The sequence below is a fragment of the Pholcus phalangioides genome, unplaced genomic scaffold (assembly GCF_987345545.1).
Source record: "Pholcus phalangioides strain wild (caught in Gottingen) unplaced genomic scaffold, Ppha-v1.0 ptg000008l_1, whole genome shotgun sequence".
Lineage (NCBI taxonomy): Eukaryota > Metazoa > Arthropoda > Arachnida > Araneae > Pholcidae > Pholcus > Pholcus phalangioides.
Genome location: NW_028301601.1, coordinates 61,112,451 through 61,139,089, shown reverse-complemented (window position 1 = coordinate 61,139,089; position 26,639 = coordinate 61,112,451). Strand labels below are relative to the sequence as shown.

At 39.1% G+C, this 26,639-nt stretch overlaps 1 protein-coding gene across 1 annotated transcript; it reads right to left on the bottom strand.

Moving 5' to 3' along the window:
- Positions 1 to 488: 488 nt before the first annotated feature.
- On the bottom strand, positions 489 to 16,297 carry LOC149084701 (cationic amino acid transporter 2-like). Its single transcript, XM_089235121.1, has 4 exons — positions 15,873 to 16,297; positions 11,238 to 12,825; positions 9,645 to 9,753; positions 489 to 4,839 (listed from the first exon to the last, which is right to left on the bottom strand). Exons 2-4 carry the CDS (start codon positions 12,798 to 12,800, stop codon positions 4,730 to 4,732), a joined length of 1,782 nt encoding a protein of 593 aa, XP_089091247.1. The 5' UTR covers positions 12,801 to 12,825; positions 15,873 to 16,297; the 3' UTR covers positions 489 to 4,729.
- Between the last annotated feature and the right edge of the window lie 10,342 nt (positions 16,298 to 26,639).

Below are 26,639 nucleotides of genomic sequence, written 5' to 3'. Positions count from 1 at the left end.
TATATCTGTTACAATAAACGTGATACATCCGGCTATTATGTATAATCGCCGAGCATGTTGGTAAGTTCGATACATTTTCCTAAATTTATCATTTTTACCGGCAGTTATGCATAATGTCCAAGCATCGTTGGAAATTTTGATAAACTCCCCAAATTAATCAATCTTACCGGTGATTATGCATAATACCCAAGTGTCACGTAGTGGGTGATAATTCGCACTATATGACATACTATACACAGATAAAAGTGATAATTTTTTTAGTATTTATCAAACTCACCAACGCCGCTTGGGTATTATGCATATTCACCGGTAAAAGTGATAAATTTAACAAACTTAACGAAACGATTGGCAAGCATTCAAAATGACTGGTTATTATGTATAATATATAACCGATTTTTCACACTTACCGTAACATGTCGACAGTTCCAGCCCACAATATCCGATTAATCGGAGTATTTGACTATGCAGGGGAACAACTAAATTGCTATTTCACACCATCGGTTCGGTTCGGTATTGAGAAGTGATGGAAGAGCAACGTTAATAAAGCTTCTGGAAATACACTCATGTCCATAAATTGAGGATAATGCCAGCTCCGGCAAATAAAGGTTCAGAAACAAAACAAACGTTACTTATTCATAAAGCCCATTTATTAAACAAAAGATAAAGAACGAAAACGATGGTGCATGTATGATACCATTCATAAAAACTACGATTTTTGCTTCCTGGAGCAATTGTAAAAAATATCTCCTTTACGAAAACTTACTATTACATGGTTGGTATGATGGTTAATACATTGTATGTCTCCCATGCGATGAAATACAGTCCGTACAACGCCTAGGCATGCTGGGTATCAAATTATCGATCTGATCTTGGGGAAGATCACTCCACTCAGCAAGCAATGCTCTACGAAGTTCCGGTACTCATGTAGGAGGTTATAGTGACGGACTCCCGATGCGAGGATCCGGGTTCGAACCCCACAGTGGTGGTCGGCTGAAGTTGGTTTTCTGTGGTTCCTAACTTCAAGACGCAAATGCGAGCCGATCTCCCTGTTAAAAAGTCTCGCCACAGAGAGCAACAGTCCTACAACGATAAATCATTCAATCATAACACTTCACTCATAGTTAGAAAAACTGGTGGCAGATGGCAGCACTACACATAACAAGCACTACAGAGAAACAAAAAAAAACTTCACGTCAGGTTTCACTACACGTACACGCACATTCCCGCATGTACCGATTCGTTGGGGGTCCCGCGGGGGGGGTGTGTGTGCATGTGTGGTGTAGCAGTAGTAGGTAGGGCCTCCAAAAAATGGCTTGGGGATCCATGATGTTCTTAAGTCAGCCACCTCGTTGGGCAATTTGCCTGTTGTGGCGTTGTATTTGTATTTGTATAGGAGGTGGTTGACGGGCTGCAATTCGTCGGCCAAGCATGTCCCAAACATGCTGTATCGGATTCAAGTCAGGTGAGAATGCTGGCTTAAAAGACCCAGAGTCGTGTTTGTCCAGATACAATTTCCAAAACCATGTGCGAGGTCAGGAATAACGGAAATGGCCAGTTTATACAAGAAGTTCGGGGACCCCTTTGACAAACATGTACAAGTATAAATTCTTTTAGACTGCACAAAAATTAAGGAATAAATGGATGGCCCCGGCGTGTAACCTTAAAAGATCCTGAGTCACAATCATTCATGTACAATTTCCAAAAAGCATGTGCGAAGTCAGGTGTAGGTGGAAATAATCAGGTTGTATAAGCATTTTTTTTTTGGGGGTGGGGGGAGGGTTGACGAAGGCAATATTTTTTGGGACTTTTTGGGCAACTAAAATGTCTGAAATATATCAAAGAGCTCAAGGAATCGCCCAACATCATTGAGAACAGCTGATCCAGAAACTAATCGCTGCCCTGCGATTACTGGTGATATTTATTCTTGCGGTACCGGGTGACAATTCACCCCCCACACACGGGTACAAGGCTTATATCCCGGGAGGGAAAGAGCCTGGGTCGTGTCTGGTCTAACGGGTGACAACACATTAGCGAAAGTTAATTGCTCAAATAATCATATTCAATTTTAATTTGATAAAATATTGAACACTCTTTTTTTTGTCTTTAAAGAAACAAGATAAAGTTATATCACTGTTTGTTCAGAGTTTTTCATCACAACATTCACATAGTTCCATCAATCTTATAGTATTGTCGAGAATATTTGGGCGTGGTAGCCCAGTACCAAAGGATGCTCAAAGGTGACGCGAGTTCGACAATGGGTTCGTCCTTGTCAGAAACTTTCCTGGCGCAGGGGTACAACAGGAACGGCGACATGGCCACGGAAAAAAGATTGCTACCGCAGCGAGTCCCACATCGAGGGGTTAGCGCACAAACTTGTCGATCAGTATGAAACCAGGCTGCCGTTCGGAATCGGCAATAAATTGTAGGTCCCGTTCTAACTAGCCCTCGTCTGCAGAAAAAGATGCGGTGCGTTAAAAAAAAAGGATTTTTTATATAAAAAATGCATTTTTTATATAAAAAATGTTTAAAATCCTAATATAAACAATAAAATATGACGTCACTTTGTTTTAAAATTGAGCTAGATCATAGAAAACATTACAAACAAGTTCGTCTGATTTATGCATAGGTATTACCAATTGTCAGTGTGTCGTTAAGCAGCCTCATTAGGCTGCGAAACGTCGAGTAAATTAAATTCTATTCTAACAATTGGGACTGGAAATAACGAAAGCAAACAACATTGCACCGGTATTTCAGTTCAAAGAATGTGCAAGACAGCACTTTGTGATCTGACAGGTTTCCAAACGTGGCGTCGTCTTCAAAAAAATTATAAGCACACGCATCTCAACCAGAAACACACAAAAATCGAAAAAATTATTGGCGGGATGCAATTACAGTCGATTACCCCGTTTTAACGAATACCGTTATATAACGAACACATTTCTAATCCCCCGTATAAGTTTAAATAGGAAACAATGCACAAAAACATTTAATTACTTTATAACGAAATTTACTTATAACGAAGTGATTTCTACGGTCTCTTCGAGTTCGTTATAACGGGATTCGACTGTATTGAAACCGACAAAAGTTATTAAAATGACAACAGTTGACTACTCATCGCCTGTCGCACTTCTTGGCGATATATCTATAAAAAAAATTTCTTTTCACTGTTTTCTTTCTTTTCCACTCTCTCTACAGCTCTCATTTTTCTTTCCTTCTTTTTCTTTGCACTACCAACACGTGTACGCTGTGTTCGTGTTCGCTGTACCGGATCTTGTATTGTGTGAATGACGTCAATCTAGGGTTGCTGGATTTTTTATATCCATTCTTGACCTTTATTGGCGTTCAAATCATTACTATTTAGGCACTTCTTTGTGAGTGGCCCATAATAATTCCGCCGGATTTGTTTTATACTTCCGTGCACATTTAAATGAGCAGAAACAGTGGTAATTTTTTTCAAAACTTTTCGCAGACGGCACCTTGGAACCTTTTCGTTGTGATATGAAAAGAAAGGTTCTGGGATTCAATTACTATTCATCTTACGGCGTATCGTAAAGGATCTCTTTTCGAAGGTTATAAATAACTGGCTGCTGCGAAGATGAATTTTCGGAAGGAGAGAAAATTCAACTGCCTTTGCTGGGAATCGAACCAACGTCCTTTCAATTTCCGGCTGAACGCCCCAGGCCAAAGGCCTTTCTTTCCAAAAATTAAATTAATCTTCGCAACAGCTAGTTGTTAAAAACCTTTGTATGGTAGCGGAGAGTGACGATATGCATTCATAAGTCGCCATCTGGTGGCAGCATCAGCAGATGTGAGCCTGGACCGAGTCAGGTCCGGCCGTCCATATACGGTCCCTTTAAGTGTACCCGAGCTCCAAGGAAAGATTGAGGGATTCGCAGAGACCAATTCAGTGCGTGATTGACCGTATGAATGGCAAAGTGAGTGTGCGATTGACTGTATGAGTTGGTTAGTGACGTATGAATGGCAAAGTGAGTGTGCGATTGACTGTATGAGTTGGTTAGTGACGTATGAATGATAAAGGGAGTGACGTATGAGTGATCAAGGGAGTGACCGTATGAGCAAGTGTGCATGTGTGTGTGAGTGACCATATGGGTGAGTGAATGGCCAAGTGAGTGATCAAAAGAGTGACCAAGTGAGTGGGTTAGTGACCATAAGGGTAGCCAAGTGAGTGGGTTAGTGACCATTGGGTAGCCAAGTGAGTAGGTGAGCGACTGTATGACCACACTCGGTCTCTCATATGGTCATGTACTGTCACTCACTCATACGGCCATCACCTCTTATTCACTCATACGGTCATTCGACTCTTCAGTTGGTCCCTGGTACTGTCATGTCACTCATGGCCCCAGCATCCTGGAGCAAGGCTTCTAGGCTAGAACCTTTGGCGGGCCCCCAGACCAGACTTTTCACGGGCCCTTCTGCAGTAAGTTTATAGCGTGAAAAAACAAATAAGTGACGAGAATCGTCCCGGGCTCCAGGACTGAAGCCCCGTCAGCCGCAACCTTGTGGGGCGCCGTGATGTCACTCACTAACCTATTCAACTCATATGGTCACTCAGCCCCTCGCTTGGTCACTCACCCGCTTACTTCGTCATTCACACGATCAGCGCAGGCCAAATGTTGGAATTCATAATGACGCACGTCAAACTTTCACTCAATTTGAATGTGAATCAATCGTTCCATGGTATAAGTGGATGGCCGCAATTGTTGATTTCCTATCGATCCACTTGGGAAGATCCACTAATTCCTGAAGATCCACTAACTTCCTTCGCATTTCTTCTGAGACGACTATGGGAAGAGCCATAACAGAAGTAAATGCACAGACCTGAAAAAAAAAGAACGGTACGCTTATATATAGTCACACCAATAATTGATTATAAATGCATAATATGTTATGTTTCAATGTAAAGACACTCCTTCAATTTCATCTTCTCATTTTTTGAAGTGAAACTTCTATAGCGACATAACAGTAAAAGCGACACGAGTTAATTTCTGTGAGGGAAAGGAACATTCATCATAAAAATTGAAACGGTTTCTTTTTCCTCACAAAACACAACTTTTTCTTTTCCCCTCCAACTTAATCGAGAAATCCTGTAGTTATAAACTGAGGTAAAAAAGACTTAAGGCTCGTTTACACGAGGCAAGCGCTTTAGTTGGTAACTTCATTTTTAGTTGCCAAGAACGATACAATGTATGCAGACGATAAGGGCCGTTTACACGGCTTTAGTTGACAAGTGCGCAAGTGCACAAGTGATTTAGTTGGTAAGTGAGATAAGAACGGTTCTATTTTTTCCGGTTAAGTAGACCTATGCGCATGCGCCAGTGGGCGTGACCTGCCGCTCTGGAGGGGTCATTTTGCTCTCTCACGGAGGGGTTTATTTTGATCTCAAGCGTGAACCTGTTCATACTCCGTCGTCTCCTGAAGTTTCGCTAGAATTCCGCCGATATATTGGATGGTGAGGTGGCCGGAGGACACAACCTTCAAGTTTATTGAAAAATATCTTCGCCATGAATGTTTGTTGAACTATAGAAATGGAAATTACCTTGTTCAAACAAGCTAAAATTATTCGATGTTGGGAAAAGCTATGGAATATTCTGTCGACGTGATGTCAGGAGTTATATATTTTTGAATCTTCAATTTTTTTATCTGGTGGGGAGGATTTATATATTAAAAACTGGAGGGGGGGGAGGGGGTTTCGAATATTTCTCTCGTCCAGAACGAATTTGCTGCCATCTGTTGTAAAAATACATGATCAAATATTTAACATAAAGATGTCATCTCTATAGATCAAATTAAAAAATAATAATGATTTCGAAAATTTGGAAATAATTTTTGTTTAATGAATTTTTATTATTTAATTTTTAACCCTTAGAATTCCCTACGAATGCCAAGAATCTTCTTCCGTATTTTCGGCTTACATAATTCATAATTTATCTCCTCTTCAACTTCGATTAAAATATCATATAATCGATATTTACAACTTAGAGGAGAAATAGAGAAATCTTATATTTCTTCTCGATGACTTACGTAAGTTTATAATATGTTGTGTATTCTTTTTTCCCCCTGTGGCGTCATCTCTCGCCCCCTTGCGTGGGTGGCAGAGGCGAAAAAAGGGGACAAGCGAACTGTTTCCCTAGCGTGACCTACTTCTTGCTCAGTGTGTTGCTCTCGCGCAAGTGAGAAAAGAGTTTCTCCTTTTTTATTATTTGGAATTAATATTGTTAACCTATGTAAATAGTTTTTTAAAATTAAATGAACTTAAATATTATCAACCGTTTCTTCAATTGGAGTCAGAATATACATCGTCCTCAATGTGTATCATATAACTGTACCCCCCTTGAGTAAGTGAAAATGAATAAATTTATATTCTTTAAAAAAAATATCATATAATGTGACTCTGATCACAGTAATCGTAAGTTCTACCTGATCATCTTCATCCATCGTTACGAAAGCTATGAGCTTTAAAAAAAGCACCTCTCTGAATGCCAGATAAATAAAAAATTATTACTATTATTCTCCCGCGCGTTGTGCGTCTGTCTCTCTCTGTGGATTTGAGTAGACTGAAGCGCGCATGCGCTAACTGCGCTCACCTCCGTAAAAATTATCCAATGCGCGCCTACTTACCACTTATCGTGTGGACAGTTTCAAGAAGAATCGGTATGTTGAAATTACGTTACCAACTAAAGGCCCGTTTACACGAGACAAACGCTTTAGTGGGCACATTATATGATATATTTTTTAAAGAATATAAATTTATTCAATAAAAAAGGGGAAACTTTTTTCTCACTTGCGCGAGAGCAACACACTGAGCAAGAAGTAGGTCACGCTAGGGAAACAGTTCGCTTGTCCCCTTTTTTCGCCTCTGCCACCCACGTAAGGGGGGCGAGAGATGACGCCACAGGGGGAAAAAAGAATACACAACATATTATAAACTTACGTAAGTCATCGAGAAGAAATATAAGATTTCTCTATTTCTCCTCTAAGTTGTAAATATCGATTACATGATATTTTAATCGAAGTTGAAGAGGAGATAAATTATGGAAGCCGAAAATACGGGAGAAGATTCTTGGCATTCGTAGAAAATTCCAAGGGTTAAAAATTAAATAATAAAAATCCATTAAACAAAAATTATTTCCAAATTTTCGAAATCATTATTATTTTTGAATTTAATCTATAGAGATGACATCTTTATGTTAAATATTTGATCATGTATTTTTACAACAGATGACAGCAAATTCGCTCTGGACGAGAGAAATATTCGAAACCCTCCTCTCTCCAGTTTTTAACATATTAATCCTCCCCACCTGATATATGTTTTTGAATCTTCAATTTTTTTCAACTCCTGACATCACGTCGACAGAATATTCCATAGCTTTTTCCAACATCGCATAATTTTTAGCTTGTTTGTTAAGGTAATTTTCATTTCAATAGTTCAACAAACACTCATGGCGAAGATATTTTTCAACAAACTTTAAGCTTGTGTCCTCTGGCCACCTCGCCATCCAATATTTCCGCGGAATTCTAGTGAAACTTCAGGAGACGACGGAGTATGAACAGGTTCACGCTTGAGATCAAAATAAACCCCTCCGTGAGAGAGCAAAAAGACCCCTCCAGAGCGACAGTTCACGCCCACTGGCGCATGCGCATAGGTCTACTTAACCGGAAAAAATAGAACCGTTCTTATTTCACTTACCAACTAAATCACTTGTGCACTTGCGCACTTGCCAACTAAAGCCGTGTAAACGGCCCTTATCGTCTGCATACATTGTATCGTACTTGGCAACTAAAAATTAAGTTACCAACTAAAGCGCTTGCGTCGTGTAAATGGGCCTTTACTTAAAGAGTTAAAAGAAGATTTTAAACCCGCACAGAATAAAATAAGAATTAAAGATCACTGGGGCAAACCAAAGAAGGGACAGTGATAATAGAAACTAAAGATAATACTGAAGTCGAAAAATGTTAGTGAGTAAATTCCAGGAAACATTTAAAATGTAAATATAAGGCAGAAAAAGTAGTAAAGACCCGAAAATTATAATCTATCAAGTCGATAAATAAATTAAAGAGGATGAAATAATAGAGTGAATATGCGAATTGGAGTATGAAAAAGGAAGTAGAAGGAAAAACGTGATTACTAATAACGAATTTAGAGGTAGAAATAATTTGATTCTGCAAGTAGATCCAAAGACGTATACTGAATTGATGGGAAGTGGAGCAATATACACATCGAGACCCCTCCAGTGTTTTAAATGCTGGGGTTTTAATCATTTGGCAAGACAATGTGGGAGTCCTACATGCTGCAAAACAGCGTGGATCCCAAGAATATAAAATAGGAAAATGCAAATCAGAGAAGAAATGTAAAAATAGCGAGGTGCAGGATACAAATACAACGCCACAACAGGCAAAATGTCCAACGAGGTGGCTGATAAAAAGATGCCCGTAAAAATATGGATGTCATATATTTAAAAAATACAGCAACCCAATTAAAAACGCAATTAACAAAAATTATAAACGTAAAATTTATGAATAAGAACAGAACAGGGAAAAAGTGGGCCACAGATCATCTGTGTACCAGTGGACAGTGTAGAACCCTACAAATACAGGCAATAAACTAAAAGACCGCATAAATTACGGCTAATTGTCGAAAAATAAATTGTAAAAGTCCCACATGAGGGATTTTATTGATTTATGATATTGTAAACATATAAATTTTAGTTTTAAAGCTTTGTAAAAAATGTAAAGCTTAAATTTGCTAATCAGCGGTTAATAAGAAATTAGTCAGGATAAGTGGGAACCCAGACAGGATCTTAACCATAATATTAAGTTTTGGCATAAGATAATGCTGTCTTGAGTTGGGACACAAGTGGTGTCTCTTTTCTCGTGCTGGTCTGGACTGCTCTTCTGGCGTCCGATCTACAGATAATGCCGCATATCCTACGGGGTGGGTCGGAGTAATGTTTCAAGCTTCCCCTCCAACTGGTTGTGCGATGAAGGTCCGGGAAGCAGATGGGAAGGGTTGAAGCAGTGATGGTAACCTCTTCAAGCGAAATTTCCCTCAAAAAATTCCCTTTTCACTAAATTTTCCCCATGCACTCAGAAAATGTGCTGCCATCTATCGGGGCAAACACATAATCAAGTATTTTACAATAGAAAAGTATTGCACTGCGTTAATTTCTTAATTTTTTGCAAAAATTATTTTGTTTGATGAACTCTCAAAATTTCTTACAAATGCTAAGAAATTTCCCACTTGGGCAAATTTTAGCCAATTTTTCCCATGAATATGGGAAATTCCCACGAGTTACCATCACTGGGTTGAAGGGACGAAGGGTTGTGGAGGGATGTCAATAGAGGTTCCGCGATGTAAGGAAATACAGTTGGAAGGAGGGTTGGTTTGCACGGTTTGCGTCGGACAAAGACAGTTTATTACCTTCCCCTACTCCCCGTGACACCGCAAAGTCCCTTCCTGGCTACACGAGAGTCTATTTCGCACGCGAACGCAAGTTTTGTGACGTCACAGCGCCAGCTCCTTATTGGTTGCACCTTTATTTTGGATAAATTTGTTACCACCAAATTCGAATTGTTATTTCATTAAATACTTCTTATAACAAATAAAGAAGCACAAAATCTCTTACCAAGCATAATATTCGCCGCAAGTGGCATCCACGTTGTGGAATGAAGATTTATCAAGATGAGAATGTGGATGAATATGCTCAAGGAAGGTATGATCGGTACCAATGGAACCTGAATATTGAACAGAAGAGCAAATATCTGTCAAATTTGTGCTAGGACGCTTAAAATCCTACTATACATGTGACAAAAACCTGTATAAGTACATTTATGTTTCTTTTATTAAACCATGTATCCATGGTTGTTCGTCATCTGGGTGTAGTCTAATTAATTTAACGCCTGGTGGCGAGTCGGGGGACAAACAAGAATGAGAACTTTATTCACTGCCCTGGAGCACGACGTTCTATATAACGGTCTATACCAGTGTTTCTTAACCTTTTTTTGCCCGTGGGCCCCTTTGAACCATATCAGAGTTTTCGACCCTCATCTACAAGCAAGATCCTTTATACATATTGAATTGATTTTTTCAGTCAGTTTATACTGAACGAAAATTTTGCTTATAAGACTGGCCTCCAGACCACTGGCCTAGAATTTATTGAGCTCCCCGCTAGTCCGAGTTCCGTTCCGGGCCGTCTCAACATCATGGGGGCCCCCCTAGGAAAAGTGATGATATGGTAGTCCCATACTTAGCCGGAAATAAACAGCCTACATATTTCCTACTTATTTTCAAAATTTATTGTACTATACGAAATATCATAAGGTGGGGCCACTTATGGACATGAGACCCCCGGGCGTGACACCTCACAAGAGTGCGACTGACAGAGCTGCAGCCCGGAACCTGATATGGTTTTCATCATTTTTTGTTTTTTTCACTATAAATTTAATATAGGAGGGGGGGGGTCTGTGAAAAATCTAGACGGGGTCCTGCTAGGGAACCTGCTGCAAAATGTAGGTGGTGAGGCTCGAGTGGGTCCATGCCCTAAAGCGGCCCTGATTTTATGGGTGGTTTTGTGGGATTCTGTATATAGTATGGGAGGGGGGTTTAGATAATGCTTACGTCATCAACCACCCTTTATGAAAACATGAGTTAGGATACAGAGGGGCACAGCTGATGAAATTTTGCAGACAAGGGGAGGGAGAGGGTCAGCGTTTTGCTGACTTTGGCTGAAAAGGGGGGGGGGTGTCATAAATTTCTAAAAATTTGCTTACGTAATATTTGAACGGCCTCTTATGGAAATAATTAAAATAATAAAGTTACTGTTTTAATGATTTTCATTCGCTTCACGCCATGCACATGTAAAAATGCACCCCAGAAATCTTCGTAGGGCCAAGAACGGTTCAATTCGTTTTGCACTGTTTGTTACGGGAAAAATTGTTTCGGTTTACGAACAATTCGGCTTACGAATGGACTTGAGGAACGTGCTAAGTTCGTAAAACGAGGGTTTACAAAGGGGTCATAAAGTTTTATTTTATCATTTAACAATGCTGTTCACTTTCTAGTTGTTCGAGAAAATTCGATCAGAATTAGCATATCGGGTTTTGGCACACCTTATCGGGTGTACCGGGTTTTGGTTCAGGTAATTGAGAATCTTAGATTCACCATTAGATGTTTTTACTTTAAAACAACCCGCAGATGAAATGAAGAACAGAAACATTACCTTGTACCGCAGTGGGGTGGTTGACTGTGTGTGGAGGACGATTCCGAAGAACGTCACCGAAACAACAAATGAGAGCACAGCTAATACCGCCATCTTCCACGAGTCCCATGCTCCTGCCTGACCGGCCAAAAACTTCAAGAAGCTGCTCAACGTGAGCATCGAAAGTACCATCAGAACCACCAGCACAGTAACCATTCTTCCCGGACAAAGCGGTCGACGGAAAAAGTGACGAGCGATGACGTCAAACGGCTTCTTGAATTGGCCAGCCAACTCATTCTCGCCAACGTTTATAGAACACTCTCCGATACTTGCTATTTCGTCGCGATTGGCGGAAGCAGTTTCAGTCGGTCTGTAGCGTAGCACCAGCAACGACGCGCCCACCGCAATATACGAGATCATGTATCCGGATAAAAGTAGGTCCTCCGAATATTTCATGTCCAGAATCACCGGAAGTGCAGCAGCTAGTATACCGAAGAAGCACACGGAGATAACAGGGGCTTTAGAGTTTTTGCCCAGTGTTGCGAATTTCGCGAACATCAAACCGTCATTGGCCATTGAGAAAGCAATTCTACTCAATGCAAACATATTACCCGCGATAAACGTCAACATCGAACTGAAAGTGCCAACGGATACTACGATTCGAGCCCATTCAAGATGTCGCTTCTCGAAAAGTTCTGAGAAACCATCACGGTCACTGATATTTCTATAATTAATCATCAGTGTCAACACAGATGATGCTGTCATGTAGGTCATGATCGGCACATACATGGCTATAGATGATGATATTGGTATCGCTCTCGTTGGATCTTTGGATTCTTCTGCGGTTGTCGAGATCACGTCAAAACCTGAATAGCCCCGCAAACAGGATGGCGCTGCTGCCAGGACACCAGATAATCCATACGGAACAAAGCCATGGACACCATCACCAGCCCAGTTCTTAATATCGGACATGTAGATTCCAGTTCCACACAAGATGACCATCACTGCGATATTTACTAGCGTTAAAGCGCTACTTAGGCGAGACATAATCCTCACTCCGAAACAGAGCACAGCTACAATCGACGAAGCCACAAGAAACGACACAATGTCCACATAATCTGACGCAAACATGAAGTCTGCCTTCCCGAATAATAGAATGGAACAATCACGGATAGCACCACCAAGCAGATAGTCCAGGTAAGCACTCAATGACTTTGCCGCGGATGAGATCTCGAGTACTTTGGCCATGATGTCGCACCAACCCACTAAGAAAGCCGGAAGCTCTCCGAGTGCCAGGTATGTGTAGCAATATGCCGAGCCCGACTTGGGATAACGAGCACCGAGTTCGGTATAGCAAGAAGCAGTGAAATAGAAAGACATCCCGGCCAGCAGGTAGGATAGCGGTAACGCAGGTCCAGTTACGTCCTTGGCCAATATCGGCGCCGTAACGTAGATGGATGGTGCGAGAACGTTGCCCACAGCAATAAGCGAGACATCGACGACGGTGAGACATCTTCGCAGTTTTGTTGTGAGGATGTCGTCTATGTCTAGGGTCTTGATGCGTAGGACATGTTGAAGAAACATGTTGCTCACTCTTGACACGTTTCAACTGCACGTGAAAGATAAGAGGATAATAAGAGCAAAGAACAAAGGTGTAATACTTAGATATGTATTACTACAATAAATTATCACTAAATGTTACAGAATCATGACAAGACACAGGCACCGAGACCTGGGAACTGAGACTATTTGCCCCTCCAATACAATGCAACTCTTTTTCTGTGCATGGGCTTAGGATTAAGTTCTTTATATACCGGACAACTTACAACATGAATTTTACATTAAAGAGAAAGATTAGCATATTGTCAGCATATTATTACACTAGCATATTATTACACTAGCATATTGTACATTAGCATATTGTCAGCATATTATTACACTAGCATATTGTCAGCATATTATTTACTAGCATATTGTACATTAGCATATTGTCAGCATATTATTACACTAGCATATTGTACATTAGCATATTGTCAGCATATTATTACACTAGCATATTGTCAGCATATTATTACACTCGCATATTGTCAGCATATTATTACACTAGCATATTGTCAGCATATTATTACACTAGCATATTGTCAGTTTATTATCACATTAACATATTGCAAGCATATTATTATATTTGCATATTATAAGCATATAATTATATTTGCATATTATAAGCATATAATTATATTTGCATATTATAAGCATATGATTACATTAACATATTGTGAGCATATTATTACAAATGAATAATTATGTATGCAGTTATGAATTATGTATATAGTGTTCTACAATTTTTTTTCCATTATTTGTTTTATAAGAGATCCATTCTTTTTGTGGTAAGATCCATGGGCACCAAATTGCTGCTCGAGAGACGTTAATAGTGCTTCCTGAGGAAAGGGATCATTCAAGTATTACGTCAGCATCGGGGGGGGGGGGAGTTCGGATTTGCTGACTTTTGATGACAAGGAGGGGGGTTTGAAGGTTGCTTACGTCATCAACCATCCCCTTCTGAAGATATGAAATTTTCTAAGCTGCTGACAAAATTTTGCTGATGGGGGGAGGGGGGGGTCAGTGTTTTGCTGACAAGGGGGGGTAAGGGGGGGGTCAAAAATGGCTGAAAATCTGCCTATGTAATACTTGAGTGGCCCCAAAGATGAAATTTACTTCTTTTTTTTTTTTCACTGAGAAAATAAATGGTCTTTCAGGGGAACCCCCGTATGGCGAATCGTATTCGTCGGGAAGGGGTAAGTTAACCAAACAGGATTCTCAAGCTCCCCTCACTATTTCATCATGAAGGCGTCTCTGTGCTCTGTGTCTAGATGTTGGAATGCTTTCCTGAGGTAGTATTCATTATCTCACAGTAATATTTGGACCATTGATGATAAATGAGAATTCATGTGCGCCAGAAAAAAACAAGAAGTCGACCTTTCAAACATGGCGGGGCCATACACTAACTTCCCACGAAGCCCGTGGGCAACTAACTCATAATGAGGTATTTGTAATTTGAAGATGTGAAGGGCTCTCCGGTACAATTGACATCCTAATAGCCAATTGTTCCCCGAGTTGAACAAGGACAAAAATAATTGAAGGCTGTTATTTCTTCTGAAGTCAATTCTTTCATTAATTATCGATATTGATTAGTTCTGGAATAATTTTTTTATTAATTACGTCTTTTAATTATTCTGAAATCACTTTAAATGATTTTGTGATTACCTATTTCGGTAATTATTTTGAAATTATTTCCTCCTTCATTACGTCTCTAGAAATTTCTGCTCTTTCCTCAAAATATCTTAAAAAATTACTTCCTTTCGATAATTCTTGAAATTACTTCTTTCAACGAATCTTCAGAAATTAATTTTTTTTCCAAAAAATTATTAAGAAATTACTTTTTTCTTCAATGAACCTTAAAATTTCTCATTTCAAAAAAATCTTGAGATTATTTCTTTTATTAATTATATAATTATTTTTATTGATGACTCTACAATTACTTTTGTTAATACAATTATACAATTATATTTATGCAATTATTTTGAAATTGTTTCAAAAATAATTTAAGCAATTATTTATTTCGTAATTCTGGGATTTTTCTTTCACTAATTAGACCTTTTTTTTTATCAATTATGAAATTATTTCGATAATACTGGAATTATTTCTTTCATCAATTCCGAAATTATTTCGTGCATTAATTATGATATTTTTTTCTCGTCATTTCTGTGTAAATTCTGTAATTACTAATCCCTTTATCAATGTGACGACTTTTCTGTACAGAAATATATCAAATTAGAGACCCCAAAATATGTTTGAGCATCGGGGGTCCAACATCACACACAATACCAAAATATTACACAATATTATTAATACTCAAAATATTAGTATTATTCTCGAGAGGGCCTAATCCGTACATAGTCAGCCAGTGGCCAGCGGAGTCATCTGATGAGGCCCGTGACTCCAAACCGAATGTTGTAAAAATGAACTTTGCGGGCAAATTTCCAGATCGATTCAGTGAATCGACGCAGTGGAATTTCACATCGCGAATGCGTGGCCCATGACATAATTCAAGATCGCTTAAGTGTCCCGCGGCGCATTCCGAGATCATTAAAGGGATCAGCGGCGTATTTACACATAAAAACGGCACAGTTACAGATCATTCAAATGGTCCGCGGCAAACTTTCAGATCATTTTAGTCAACAGCGGCGTATTCACAGACCGACGCGTCACACTTCCAGGGCACTTGAGCGATCCGCAGCACATTTACGGATCATTCAAGTTACGCGCGGCACAGTTCCAGCGGCACATTTGCAGATTCCGCAAATGTGATCACATTTCAAGTGATCCGATCACTTCATCAAATTGCCCGCAAAACGTTTTTCAAATCAGTGAAGTGGCCCGCACTCTCCTATAGGTTGAACACACTTAGAGCATAATCAAATTATTATTATTTTTAAGTTAATCGTTTCCCAATGGGTTCATTCATTTCTCACGGGCCCGTGTTTCGTGGCCCGTTTTTCTATGGGCCACGAAACACGGCTACTAGACGGCCCTGTGTTAGAGGTCCCTGGACTGTAGGTTTGAGTCAAGAACATGAGACAAATATTCAAATCTTACCATGTATAATGTGTTGAAACCGACAAGCGAAATTGTAGGTCTCTGGTTTCAAGTTAAAGTCACTCATTGACGTGTCGTTCAGAGAAGGACCGACTCGAAGAAGCTGCTGCCGCTGCCGCTGTAGGTTAAGAACCAGAGTCCGTGACGGATCGAATCACTGCTTTCGAATAGTAATGTCCGCATTATTACGAATGTGTCGTGCTTCCCGCCTGCCTACCTCGAATATTAAGAATGAGAAATAGGCCTAACGCCTCAGCCTTTTCGAATTGAAAAACGGCGGCCTTCACGGAAAACAAACTTCCTTGTTTTTTTTGTTTTCTTTTCCCATTTTTCTTGAGAATATTTGAGAGTTGCTCCATTCAAATGGAAATTTTACGAGCCAAGCTCCGGACGGCAGAGACGTCTCTGTACACAACGAAAGCAATATTTTTAGAGAGAGAGAGAGAGAGAGACATACGGCTGTTATTTGAAGAGAAAAAAGAAGAAAACAACTCAGACACGTGGCCCAGTGCGTTGTGTGCTCTTTGTTTTACCTCTCTTTCCTTCATGAATTTGTTATGGTTAGCCATTCTGCATATTACACTGATCTCTTATTCATACACCCTCACATTTACACGTTTGTCTCAGGTATAAGACGATTCCTGCGCTCCCGGCCCAAGGGATAGGAAATTTATGCTGTTTTTCTTTCATTTATATGATTTTTAATTTATACGACTAATTTTGCGATGTTTTCCTACACCCCCAAAAATGGTTTTTGAAGAAATCCAAGCACATTTTCAATTATGAAGCTTTCGTGTGCAACTAAATTTGTTATATTTGTGTCTAAGAGCGTAATGTTTTCTTTCCCTGGACTATTATGCCTATTTATAATTGACAGGCCGTCAATCAGAATGAAGAATCCCTATGAATTTTTTTTCCATTCTAGTACAGCCCTCGTGGTTGGATTATAGTGTTCCTGCCATCACCTTGTTCAATGTGGCTTGTCAGTGTCAATTGACCAGGCCCATTGAAAGGTGTTAGGGATTTCAACTGAAACTGTTAGTTGAATCGATGTGACGAGAGAATGGTGATAGGACTGAGAACTTGCAACCAATAGCATTTTAGAAAGAAGATACATATTTTTGTTTTCGTGAAAGATTCCATTTCTTATTTGACTACTCATTCCAGCCTGTATTGGCATTGCTACATTCCCCATACCTAGATAGATAGAAAGATCAGTCCGCTCACAACCCCGGACTTATGCAAAGCACCTTACTACCGTTACCTCAAAAGAGGTAAAGTTGTGTCGGAAAAGTTGGCAAAGATTTATAGTGGTGGCTTCCCTTGCTCGCAAGTTTCGAATCACTCGCGTCGTTCTCCCCCATGAAGACAGAAACCAACTCGATGCAACGTTGACAAAAATGGGTGACTGAATCCAATGAATAGGGGAGAAAAATTGCACGTGCGCCCAGTGACACATGAGGGCCGGAGACCGCAGCCTGGGATTTCGAAAGAAGTGTGGAAAAGACTTGTGGACAAGAAAGAAGAAGAAGCTACATGTTGAAAGGAAGAGATTTGAGAATGGTCTAAATACACAATGTATACAAAATATATATATACAAAGCGTCTCCACTGTGACGGGAAACGAAGCCTCCGTCTACAGTGCTGGGCAGTTTTGTTTCCGTTTCCTTTTACAGAATATGCAATATACACACACACAGAAAACACACAGAGCCTGCTTGCACTACGACGGGAATAATCAAACATAGCCTCCGTTGACAGTGCTGGGCATTCATATTTGAATTAGGCGCATACATTATTTACATTACAAAAATTTTCCTTTTTTTTTATACTATTGGTAATGCACATAAACATTACTATGAAGGTAGTATTGGGTAAAAATATCACCATGAGTTCATAATACAAATTTTCAAGGTTACAAAATTACTATCATACTGCGGGAACAGCCCCCGTTCACAGTGCTGGGTGGCAGCGATCACATTTGAATTACCCACACATATTTACATAATATATTTATATGATATATACGCTATTTACATATTATAAATTTCCTTATATCGCAAAAGTGACAGAGCCTGGGCGTGCTCGGTTCTATACTATACTATTATAAATTTCCCTTTTTATATAATTTTTGATACTTCCCCATACCTAAAATGGGTAAATGAAAGCAGTTAGTTATCTATTACATTCAAAATAAACGAATAAAAGTTTGATGATAACTAAGTTAAGGAGAACGACAAAATATTGCTCTTCTGAAATGCACATGACAACGATGAACAGATCATTATGTGGAGGAAAAGGATCGATTTTTTCACATCTACAGATACTCACCGTGTTGTGTCAGACACGGCATACATTCTTTAACATAAAAATGCCTGTCTGCGCCTGCGCCGAAAAAATATAATTTTATAAAAGTTGTTTTGTAAAACTTAGAAATGCATCTAATCAATTTATCGATTACATTCGAGCAAATGTAACTGGTCAGCTTAATTGGTTACATTAGCCAAGTTTGTAAAATACTTGTTTATAAAACTTTCATGGAGTAATACACACACACCGGGATTACACTATAAAAGCTTGATTAGAGATGTTTAACAGAAATTGGAAATAAAAGAACAATACGCGCTTATCGGTAACATTCTCACGAAGGTACTAGATACCTTCGTGAGAATGTGTAGTGCTTTCAATGACTTTTTCGCGTCGGTTTGTAATGGAGATAATGATATTCGATATACGGGTGTTGCATGGGGTAATAAAACCCTCAACGATATTCAAGTAGAACACGTGGAGGTCCTACATCTTCTAAGAAATGTATGTGCAAGCAAAGCACCAGGACCAGATGATATCTATCCCAGGGTCCTCCGGGAATGTGCTAATGAATTGTTGGGGCCAGTGGCACAGATACACAGGAGTAGTGTTGCTGAGGGTATCGTCCCAAGAGATTGGAAACTTGCTAACGTTGTTCCGATATTTAATAAGGGTAGTAGAGAAGCGGTGTCAAATTATCGTCCAGTGAGTTTGACGAGCTCCCTCTCGAAAATTTTGGAAATTATTATCAAAAGGCAGTTTGTGAAGTGGATAGACGAGAATAATGTATTGTCGGATAATCAGCATGGGTTCAGGAAGGGGAAGTCATGTGTAACTAACCTCCTTTGCTTCTATGATTACGTGACTAGGGCTTTGGGTAAGAGCAAATATGTCGACGTTGTTTACCTTGATTTCCAGAAGGCATTCGATCGGGTCCAACATGGCAAACTCTTGAAGCGTTTACACGAGATTGGAATAGGGGGCAACTTGCTGAATTGGATAGAATCGTGGTTAAGAGATAGGTCGCAACGAGTTATGGTGAACGGGGAATTCTCTGGTTGGACAGACGTCACAAGTGGAGTTCCTCAGGGAAGTGTACTTGGCCCCATACTTTTTTCACTTTTTATCGACAAACTCGATCAGGGTATCGATGGAATTACTAGCAAATTCGCAGATGATGTGAAGCTAATGGGGGTAATCGGGAATCAAAGCGATAGGGAGTTGCTCCAGACCAACTTAAACAGGATTGCAGCATGGGCAAATGAATGGAGCATGATCTTTAGCGTTGATAAGTGCATGGTCGCTCATTTTGGTTCGAACAACCCACTGTTCTCTTACGAGTTGAATGGTGTCACTATCCCGGATGCAACTTAGGGTCACCGATTTGGGAATTCTCATTGACGAGCGACTTAGGTTTTCTGAACATTGTTCAGCGGTTGTCAAAAAGGCGAATAGAATGCTTGGTCTCATTTTCAAAAAGGTCTCTTCGCGTTCTCCTAAAGTCATTCTTCCGCTTTTTCGAGGATTAGTTCGTGGGCTGGAGTATGCTGTAAGGTTTTGGAGACCATACCTACAGAGGGACATAGAATTGGTTGAAGGGGTGCAGAGAAGAGCTACGCGTGTCCTTATTGGCACACAGGGCTTGAGTTATGAAGAGAGACATCATTTTTTGAATATGTTTACATTGGATGAACGCAGGTGTCGAGGAGATATCATCGAAGTGTTCAAAATTTTCAGTGGGATGGATAGGAAGAACCATGAACTTTTAGTACACCGCCAATCGATTGCTTTTACAAGGGGACACCAGTATCGATTGGTGAGGGACAATGCAAGGCTATGGTGTCGCTGGGAATTTTTCTCTAATAGGGTTGTTAATAAATGGAATAGCTTACCCGCGGAGGTAGTAAATTGTAACACAATTGACACGTTTAAAAAGAAATAAGATAAATATGGTGGGGTAAATCGAGAAGCTCTATCCATTCTTAGAATAAGACAACCATAAGTATTCTTCATGGGCATTGTATAATATGTTATCATTTTATCATGCGTATATATTGTTTATAATTAGTGTTAATTGCATTTTTAATTTGGTTGCTGTATTTTTGAAATATATGGCAACCATATTTTAATGGACATTTTCCAAGTTTTATAAAAGAACTTTCATAAAACTTGAATAGTATGAAAACGATACAAATCCGTAACTACATGGCGAAAGTTAGGTAGAATATATTTTACAAAACAACCAGTAAGCCTGCTGGTTAAATTCGCTCCAATGCAACCGATGTGCTTATTTTTTTTGATTATTTATTTATGGCATGTAATTACACATCATTAGGTGTTCGAAACACCAGGGATCGCATGGACCATGTTGGTGCTTATAAAAAAGTTAATCAATGTGACATGCCACAATATTCAAAAAACAAAAGCAAGTAAACCTAAAAATTACAAACTATACACAAACATGGAACACGTGTAAGGCCGGGATTACACTATAAAAGTTTGATAAAAGTCCTTTTATAAAACTTGATAAATGCTACCAATAAGATCATCGGTTTTATTTTCTAGAATGTAACCAATAATGTTATTGGTATCATTTTTAATGTTTTATAAAAGTACTTTTATCAAACTTTTATAGTGTAATCCCGGCCTAATACAAAGTGTAGTCTGATTGAATATTAAGGTAGAATGAATCCAGAAAAAAAGGGGAAAAAATGGGAAGATTAATTCAAATTTCGTAATACATGGGGTTGGTGGCGAACAGAATACAAATACCTTATACGAATACAAATACAACGCCACAACAGGCAAATTGCCCGACGAGGTGGCTGACTTGAGAACATCATGGATCCCCGAGCCATTTTTTGGAGGCCCTACCTACTACTGCTACACCACACATGCACCCCGCCCACACTCCCCCCCCCCTCGCGGAACCCCCAATGAATCGGTACATGCGGGAATGTGCGTGTACGTTGCGTTTTTTTGTTTCTCTGCTATGCTTGCTATGTGTAGTGCTGCCATCTGCCACCAGTTTTTCTAACCATGAGTGAAGTCTTATGATTGAATGATTTATCGTTGTAGGACTGTTGCTCTCTGTGGCGAGACTTTTAAACGGGTAGATCGGCTCGCATTTGCGCCTTGAAGTTGGGAACCACAGAAAATCAACTTCAGCCGACCACAGTGTCAGATCGTGTTGTAAATAAATATTTTCAGTCATCGAGGCGTTTATTTAAAGAAAAATAATAAAAAATATACATATATGATGCATGCAAAGAAAGAAAGAGGGCAAAAAACCATACACAAGAGTTTTCCTGGTACATATGTACACATGCTCAGGGCCGGAGTATCATGAGCCCCCGGCCCAAGTGGTTTTTCGGAGGCCCTACCTATTAAATCCCAGAAAAGTTCAACCGGATCTCATTTTTGTGAGGCCCCTCTTCTCTTGAGGCCCGGGTGGACCCATGCGTTAAGACGGCACTGCACATGCTTACTTATACACAGAAAGCAGTGAATTAATTCCCTCGTTCAGTAGCAATTTTCTATATCGGATATTGAGAGTACAAACTTTTTCAAGGATCTTTTTAAAATTATACTCATTTTGAATGCTTTGTAGATTTACTGGTAAAGTATTATATTTTTTAGATGCTAGGTAAATGAAACTTTTGAATGTTTCTATGAGGTTTGGGGTTCACTAATATCTGGTTTGGTCTCCTTGGATTAACCGCATATTGGTTACGTTTTTCAAGTTTTGTAATATTTTATCAACTTTTATAATGTAATCCCGGCATTACAGAGAATTTGTTCAAGATGTTGAGCTCCACGCGTTTTTTTTTAAAAAAGTGGTCAAATTGGCGACATATTATCAAAAGAGTGGCTTTTTGTAGCGTCATCTATTAGCATTAGTTTGAACTAATTTGTTTTCTAGAATTTGAAAAAAGTTGCTGTTCAAAACGTATAATATCAGTTAGCATGCAAAGTACACTTTAGTGTCTAGTGCGTTAATTTTTTATGATGTTTCAAAATCGTTTAAAATTTATGTGAATTATTTTAAGTTATATAATTTGTGTTTTTCTTTTTTTTAATGTTACGAAGTTGTGTTAATTCGCACGATTCAGTTATGGTAACTCGTGGTAAATAATGAGAGATCAAACAAAACAATTTTTGTTGAATAAAATATATAAATGCAAAACAATGCTTTGCTAGTGTAAAATAATTTACTATATATTTACACTGATAGATGGCAGCACAAATTTCGGAATGTGTGGGAAAAATTTAGTCAAAAGGGAAATTTTCGAGGGAAATTTTGCTTGACGAGGTTACCATCACTGGTACGATTCCCTTTAATATAATAAGTAGGGGTGACCCTGCAATCATAATCAAATTTTTGCCTTCATATTTGTCTTTTCGAATTTTCAGGTCAAGATAAACGACTCATTATCAGAAAAACATGTGTAACCGCAGGAATTAATCAAGGTTCAAACTTGGGTCCGATGATCCACAATATTTTCATGGATATTTATTCTATGGTACCAAAGGGCATATCCTGGGTTTATAAGCTGACAATGTTATATTAATTTCAACCGACAAAAAGCCCTTGAAGGCGCTACGTAACTTCCAGGAGCTGATCATGAATGTTCGAAAGATGGAACTCATGAAATAACGCCAAGTTGAATGTGAGCAAATGTGTGATGATATGGCTCACGAACGGAGACATCCCATCAAACACGAAGTCCATCATAGAGCGAACAAGATACCGTGCCATCGACTCAAACTAAGCGCTACCTGGGAGTCATCCTGTTTGAAAGACTCAATTTCAGGAGCCACAACAAAATCAGAAAGGCTCTGATCTTTTTGAAGAATCTAATAGAGATTCTGCTATACGAAGTCGAAACACAGTTTGAGGAGCAATGTTTTGATGTATGAACAAATCATTCGTCTAGTGTTAATACATGGTACCCCAGCTAGGGCTTCCGCATCTAACAAGGAAAGGGTCCCAATGTGACTTAGGCTATATTAGAAATTATGTGTGAATTATACGTTGCAACTAGTCCCGGTTCGAGAGAGGGAGAAGCCCCCGCTCAAAAAATATCGGGTTTTCAGTTTTTTTTTCACTTAGCTTATTTGAATTTTTATTCTTTAATTTATAGATGAAGATAATTTGTGTGTAACTTATATAAACTATATTATGATTATATCATTTGATCATTTTTGTCGCACCACGGTTTTTCTATATACGAGGGCTAATTAGAGCGGGACCTACAATTTATTGCCGATTCCGAACGGCTTGTTTTTTTTTATACTCATCGAGAGGTTGGTGCGCTAACCCCTCGATGGGAGACTTCCTGCGGTGGCAATTTTTTCTGCGGACATACCACCGTTTCTGTTGAACCCCTGTGTCAGGAAAGTATTCTGACAAGGACGAACTGGAGACACTTCTAAACATCCTTTGGTACTTTAGGCGAGTATCTTATCGACCTGGGCTACCGCGCCCATGATTATATATATGATTACTATAGTCCGTTTCAGGTTAACTTTGCAGTGAAGGGGAAGCTACGAGGGAACCTCGTTGCTATGGGAACGAAAGCCTCTTAACCAATGTATCGATGCGCGGCCTCGGTAAGGTATGGCCGATTCTCGCCAATCTCACTGAGAAAAATCTTTTCCACGTGTAACGTAATTGCACAGTTAAATTAGTAATAATTATAGAATTAAAAGAAAACCATTGCCGATACTTTCAGAAATATTAAAGTGAGGTTTTTGAAATCATTTGTTTTGTTTTTTGATTAGAAAGTGTTTTAAAATTTAGAAAAAATAATTATCTTCTATCAGCGTGTCACTTACTCTTCATTGATGCGCCGTAAGTAACATTAAAAATTTCAAAAAACAGTCATATTTTTCTGCAATATTTCCCTTCCCTTAGTTGAAATTTATTTACAAAAAAAATCCAAACAGTATTATGAAAGCAACGTATAATTTTAAAATACTGTATATTAACCATGACTCCCAAAAACTTGGGGAGTTTTAATTTTTTCTTCAATTTATATGGAAAAAATGAATGTTAAATAAAATTGAGATGAAGCAGATTAACTCTGTTTTCACGTGTAAATGCAGGAATAGCACCAAACAATGATAATGATACGGAAAAGTTTAGAATTTTTCCACTCACTTTTCTTGCCGAAATTTCCGTCGCTCGACCTTACCCCCTTCCCCGAATGGTATACGTCGATGCCACTTGTTTTCACGACAGTTTTAGTCTTTTGCTACGGTTAATGTGCTGCTCATGGTTATTACGGATTATTCTTATGGAGTTTTGTTTACAGCGAGTATTCAAAAACCAAAAATATAGTATTCAGGAATTCAGGAATGGAAGAGCAGAGAACTTTAGCGTGGCTATCTCTGGTGAAAATTAAGACACAACTGTCACATAAAAGATGAAAGCCCAAACCACTTGTGGACCCCCCCCCCCCTCATTTATTTTATCTGAAGAGACACTAAAGGCAAGGGGCATCTGGAGTAACAGGTGGGTGGAAGACGGTGTCCGTTCGTGTGAGTGGAAGTCGCGACTCATGTCAACACTCTCCGTGATCAGAAACTAAAACTATCCCGTAAACATGGCAAACAATGATTAAAAAAAAGGAGAACCTAAAACTTCTACACCTATAGAGGGCCTCTCATAACAATATCAGTGCTCTTGTGGAAGAGAAACACTGCTTGTAAGCTATGAGTGAATATCTGAACTCACTGAAGCCTATTTTGGGGAGAAAATAAAACTGATTGAATATTCGTTTTTATGTAAGCCTATAACTGCATGTAAACCTGAATGAAAAATTAAATCGTTATGGAAAATTCAACCAAATAACGAGAAAAAATATACATATACAGTATACAATTGTGTAACGGAAAAAACACGACAGTGATATTGCCGGGGAAAATTTATAGGATATCGCGCCAGAGTGTCGTTGCCGTTGCTATGGATTTTTAATAATGGTAACCAATATTTTTTATAATTCAACAATTTTAAAAAAGTAAACATCGGTTCAAAACGATGTTTTTTTCAGTATTTTTTTCAAAATCATAGAAAAAATTGAAATATTCAGTATAAATGTTCATCTTAAACCTCCGATATATGACAACTATATTTTGCGGCGAAGGAACACACTCTCTACCTTTCTCTTCACTGCACAGTTAACCTGAAACAGACTATAGCTGTAACCCGCCGCTTCGTTCGGGTGATTTGGTTATCTGAAAACTGTTATCTGAAACCCCCCTACATATGACCCCCTTAGATGTTAAGTTTTGAAATATACCTTTTTAGTGAGTCTCTACATTATAAACTAAAACTACTGACCAAATTTCATAATTATAGATCCAGTGGATTCGGCTCGGCGTGATTTCTCTGTATACAAATACAACGCCACAACAGGCAAGATGCCCAACGAGGTGTCTGATAAAAAGATGCCCATAAAAATATGGATGTCATATATTTCAAAAAAAAAAAAAAAAAAAAAACAGCAACCCAATTAAAAATGCAATTAACACAAATTACAAACAATATATACACATGATAAAATATTATACAATGCCCATGAAGAATACTTATGGTTGTCTTATTCTAAGAATGGATAGCTTCTCGATTTACCCCAACATGTTTATCGTATTTCTTTTTAAACGTGTCAATTGTGTTACAATTTACTACATCCGGGGGTAAGCTATTCCATTTATTGACAACCCTATTAGAGAAAAATTCCCTGCGACACCATAACCTTGCATTGTCCCTCACCAATCGATACTGGTGTTCCCTTGTAAAAGCAGTCGATTGGCGGTGTACTAAAAGTTCATGGTCCATCCTATCCATCCCATTGAAAATTTTGAACACTTCGATCATATCTCCTCGACACCTGCGTTCATCCAATGTAAACATATTCAAAAAATGAAGTCTCTCTTCATAACTCGAGCCCCGTGTGCCAACAAGGACACGCTACATGTGTGTTCTATGTCCCTCTGTAGGTATGGTCTCGACTAAGCCTCGAAAAAGCGGAAGAATGACTTGAGGAGAACGTGAAGAGACCTTTTTGAAAATGAGACCAAGCATTCTATTCGCTTTTTTGACCACCGCTGAACAATGTTCAGAAAACCTAAGTCGCTCGTCAATGAGAATTCCCAAATCGGTGACCCTAGTTGCATCCGGGATAGAGACACCATTCAACTCGTAAGAGAACCGTGGGATGTTCGAACCAAAATGAGTGACCATGCACTTATCTACGCTAAACGTCATGCTCCATTCATTTGTCCATGCTGCAATCCTGTTTAGACTGGTCTGGAGCAACTCCCTATCGCTTTCATTCCCGATTACCCCCATTAGCTTCACATCATCTGCGAATTTGCTAGTAATCCCATCGATACCCTGATCGAGTTTGTCTATAAAAAGTGAAAAAAGTATGGGGCCAAGGACACTTCCTTGAG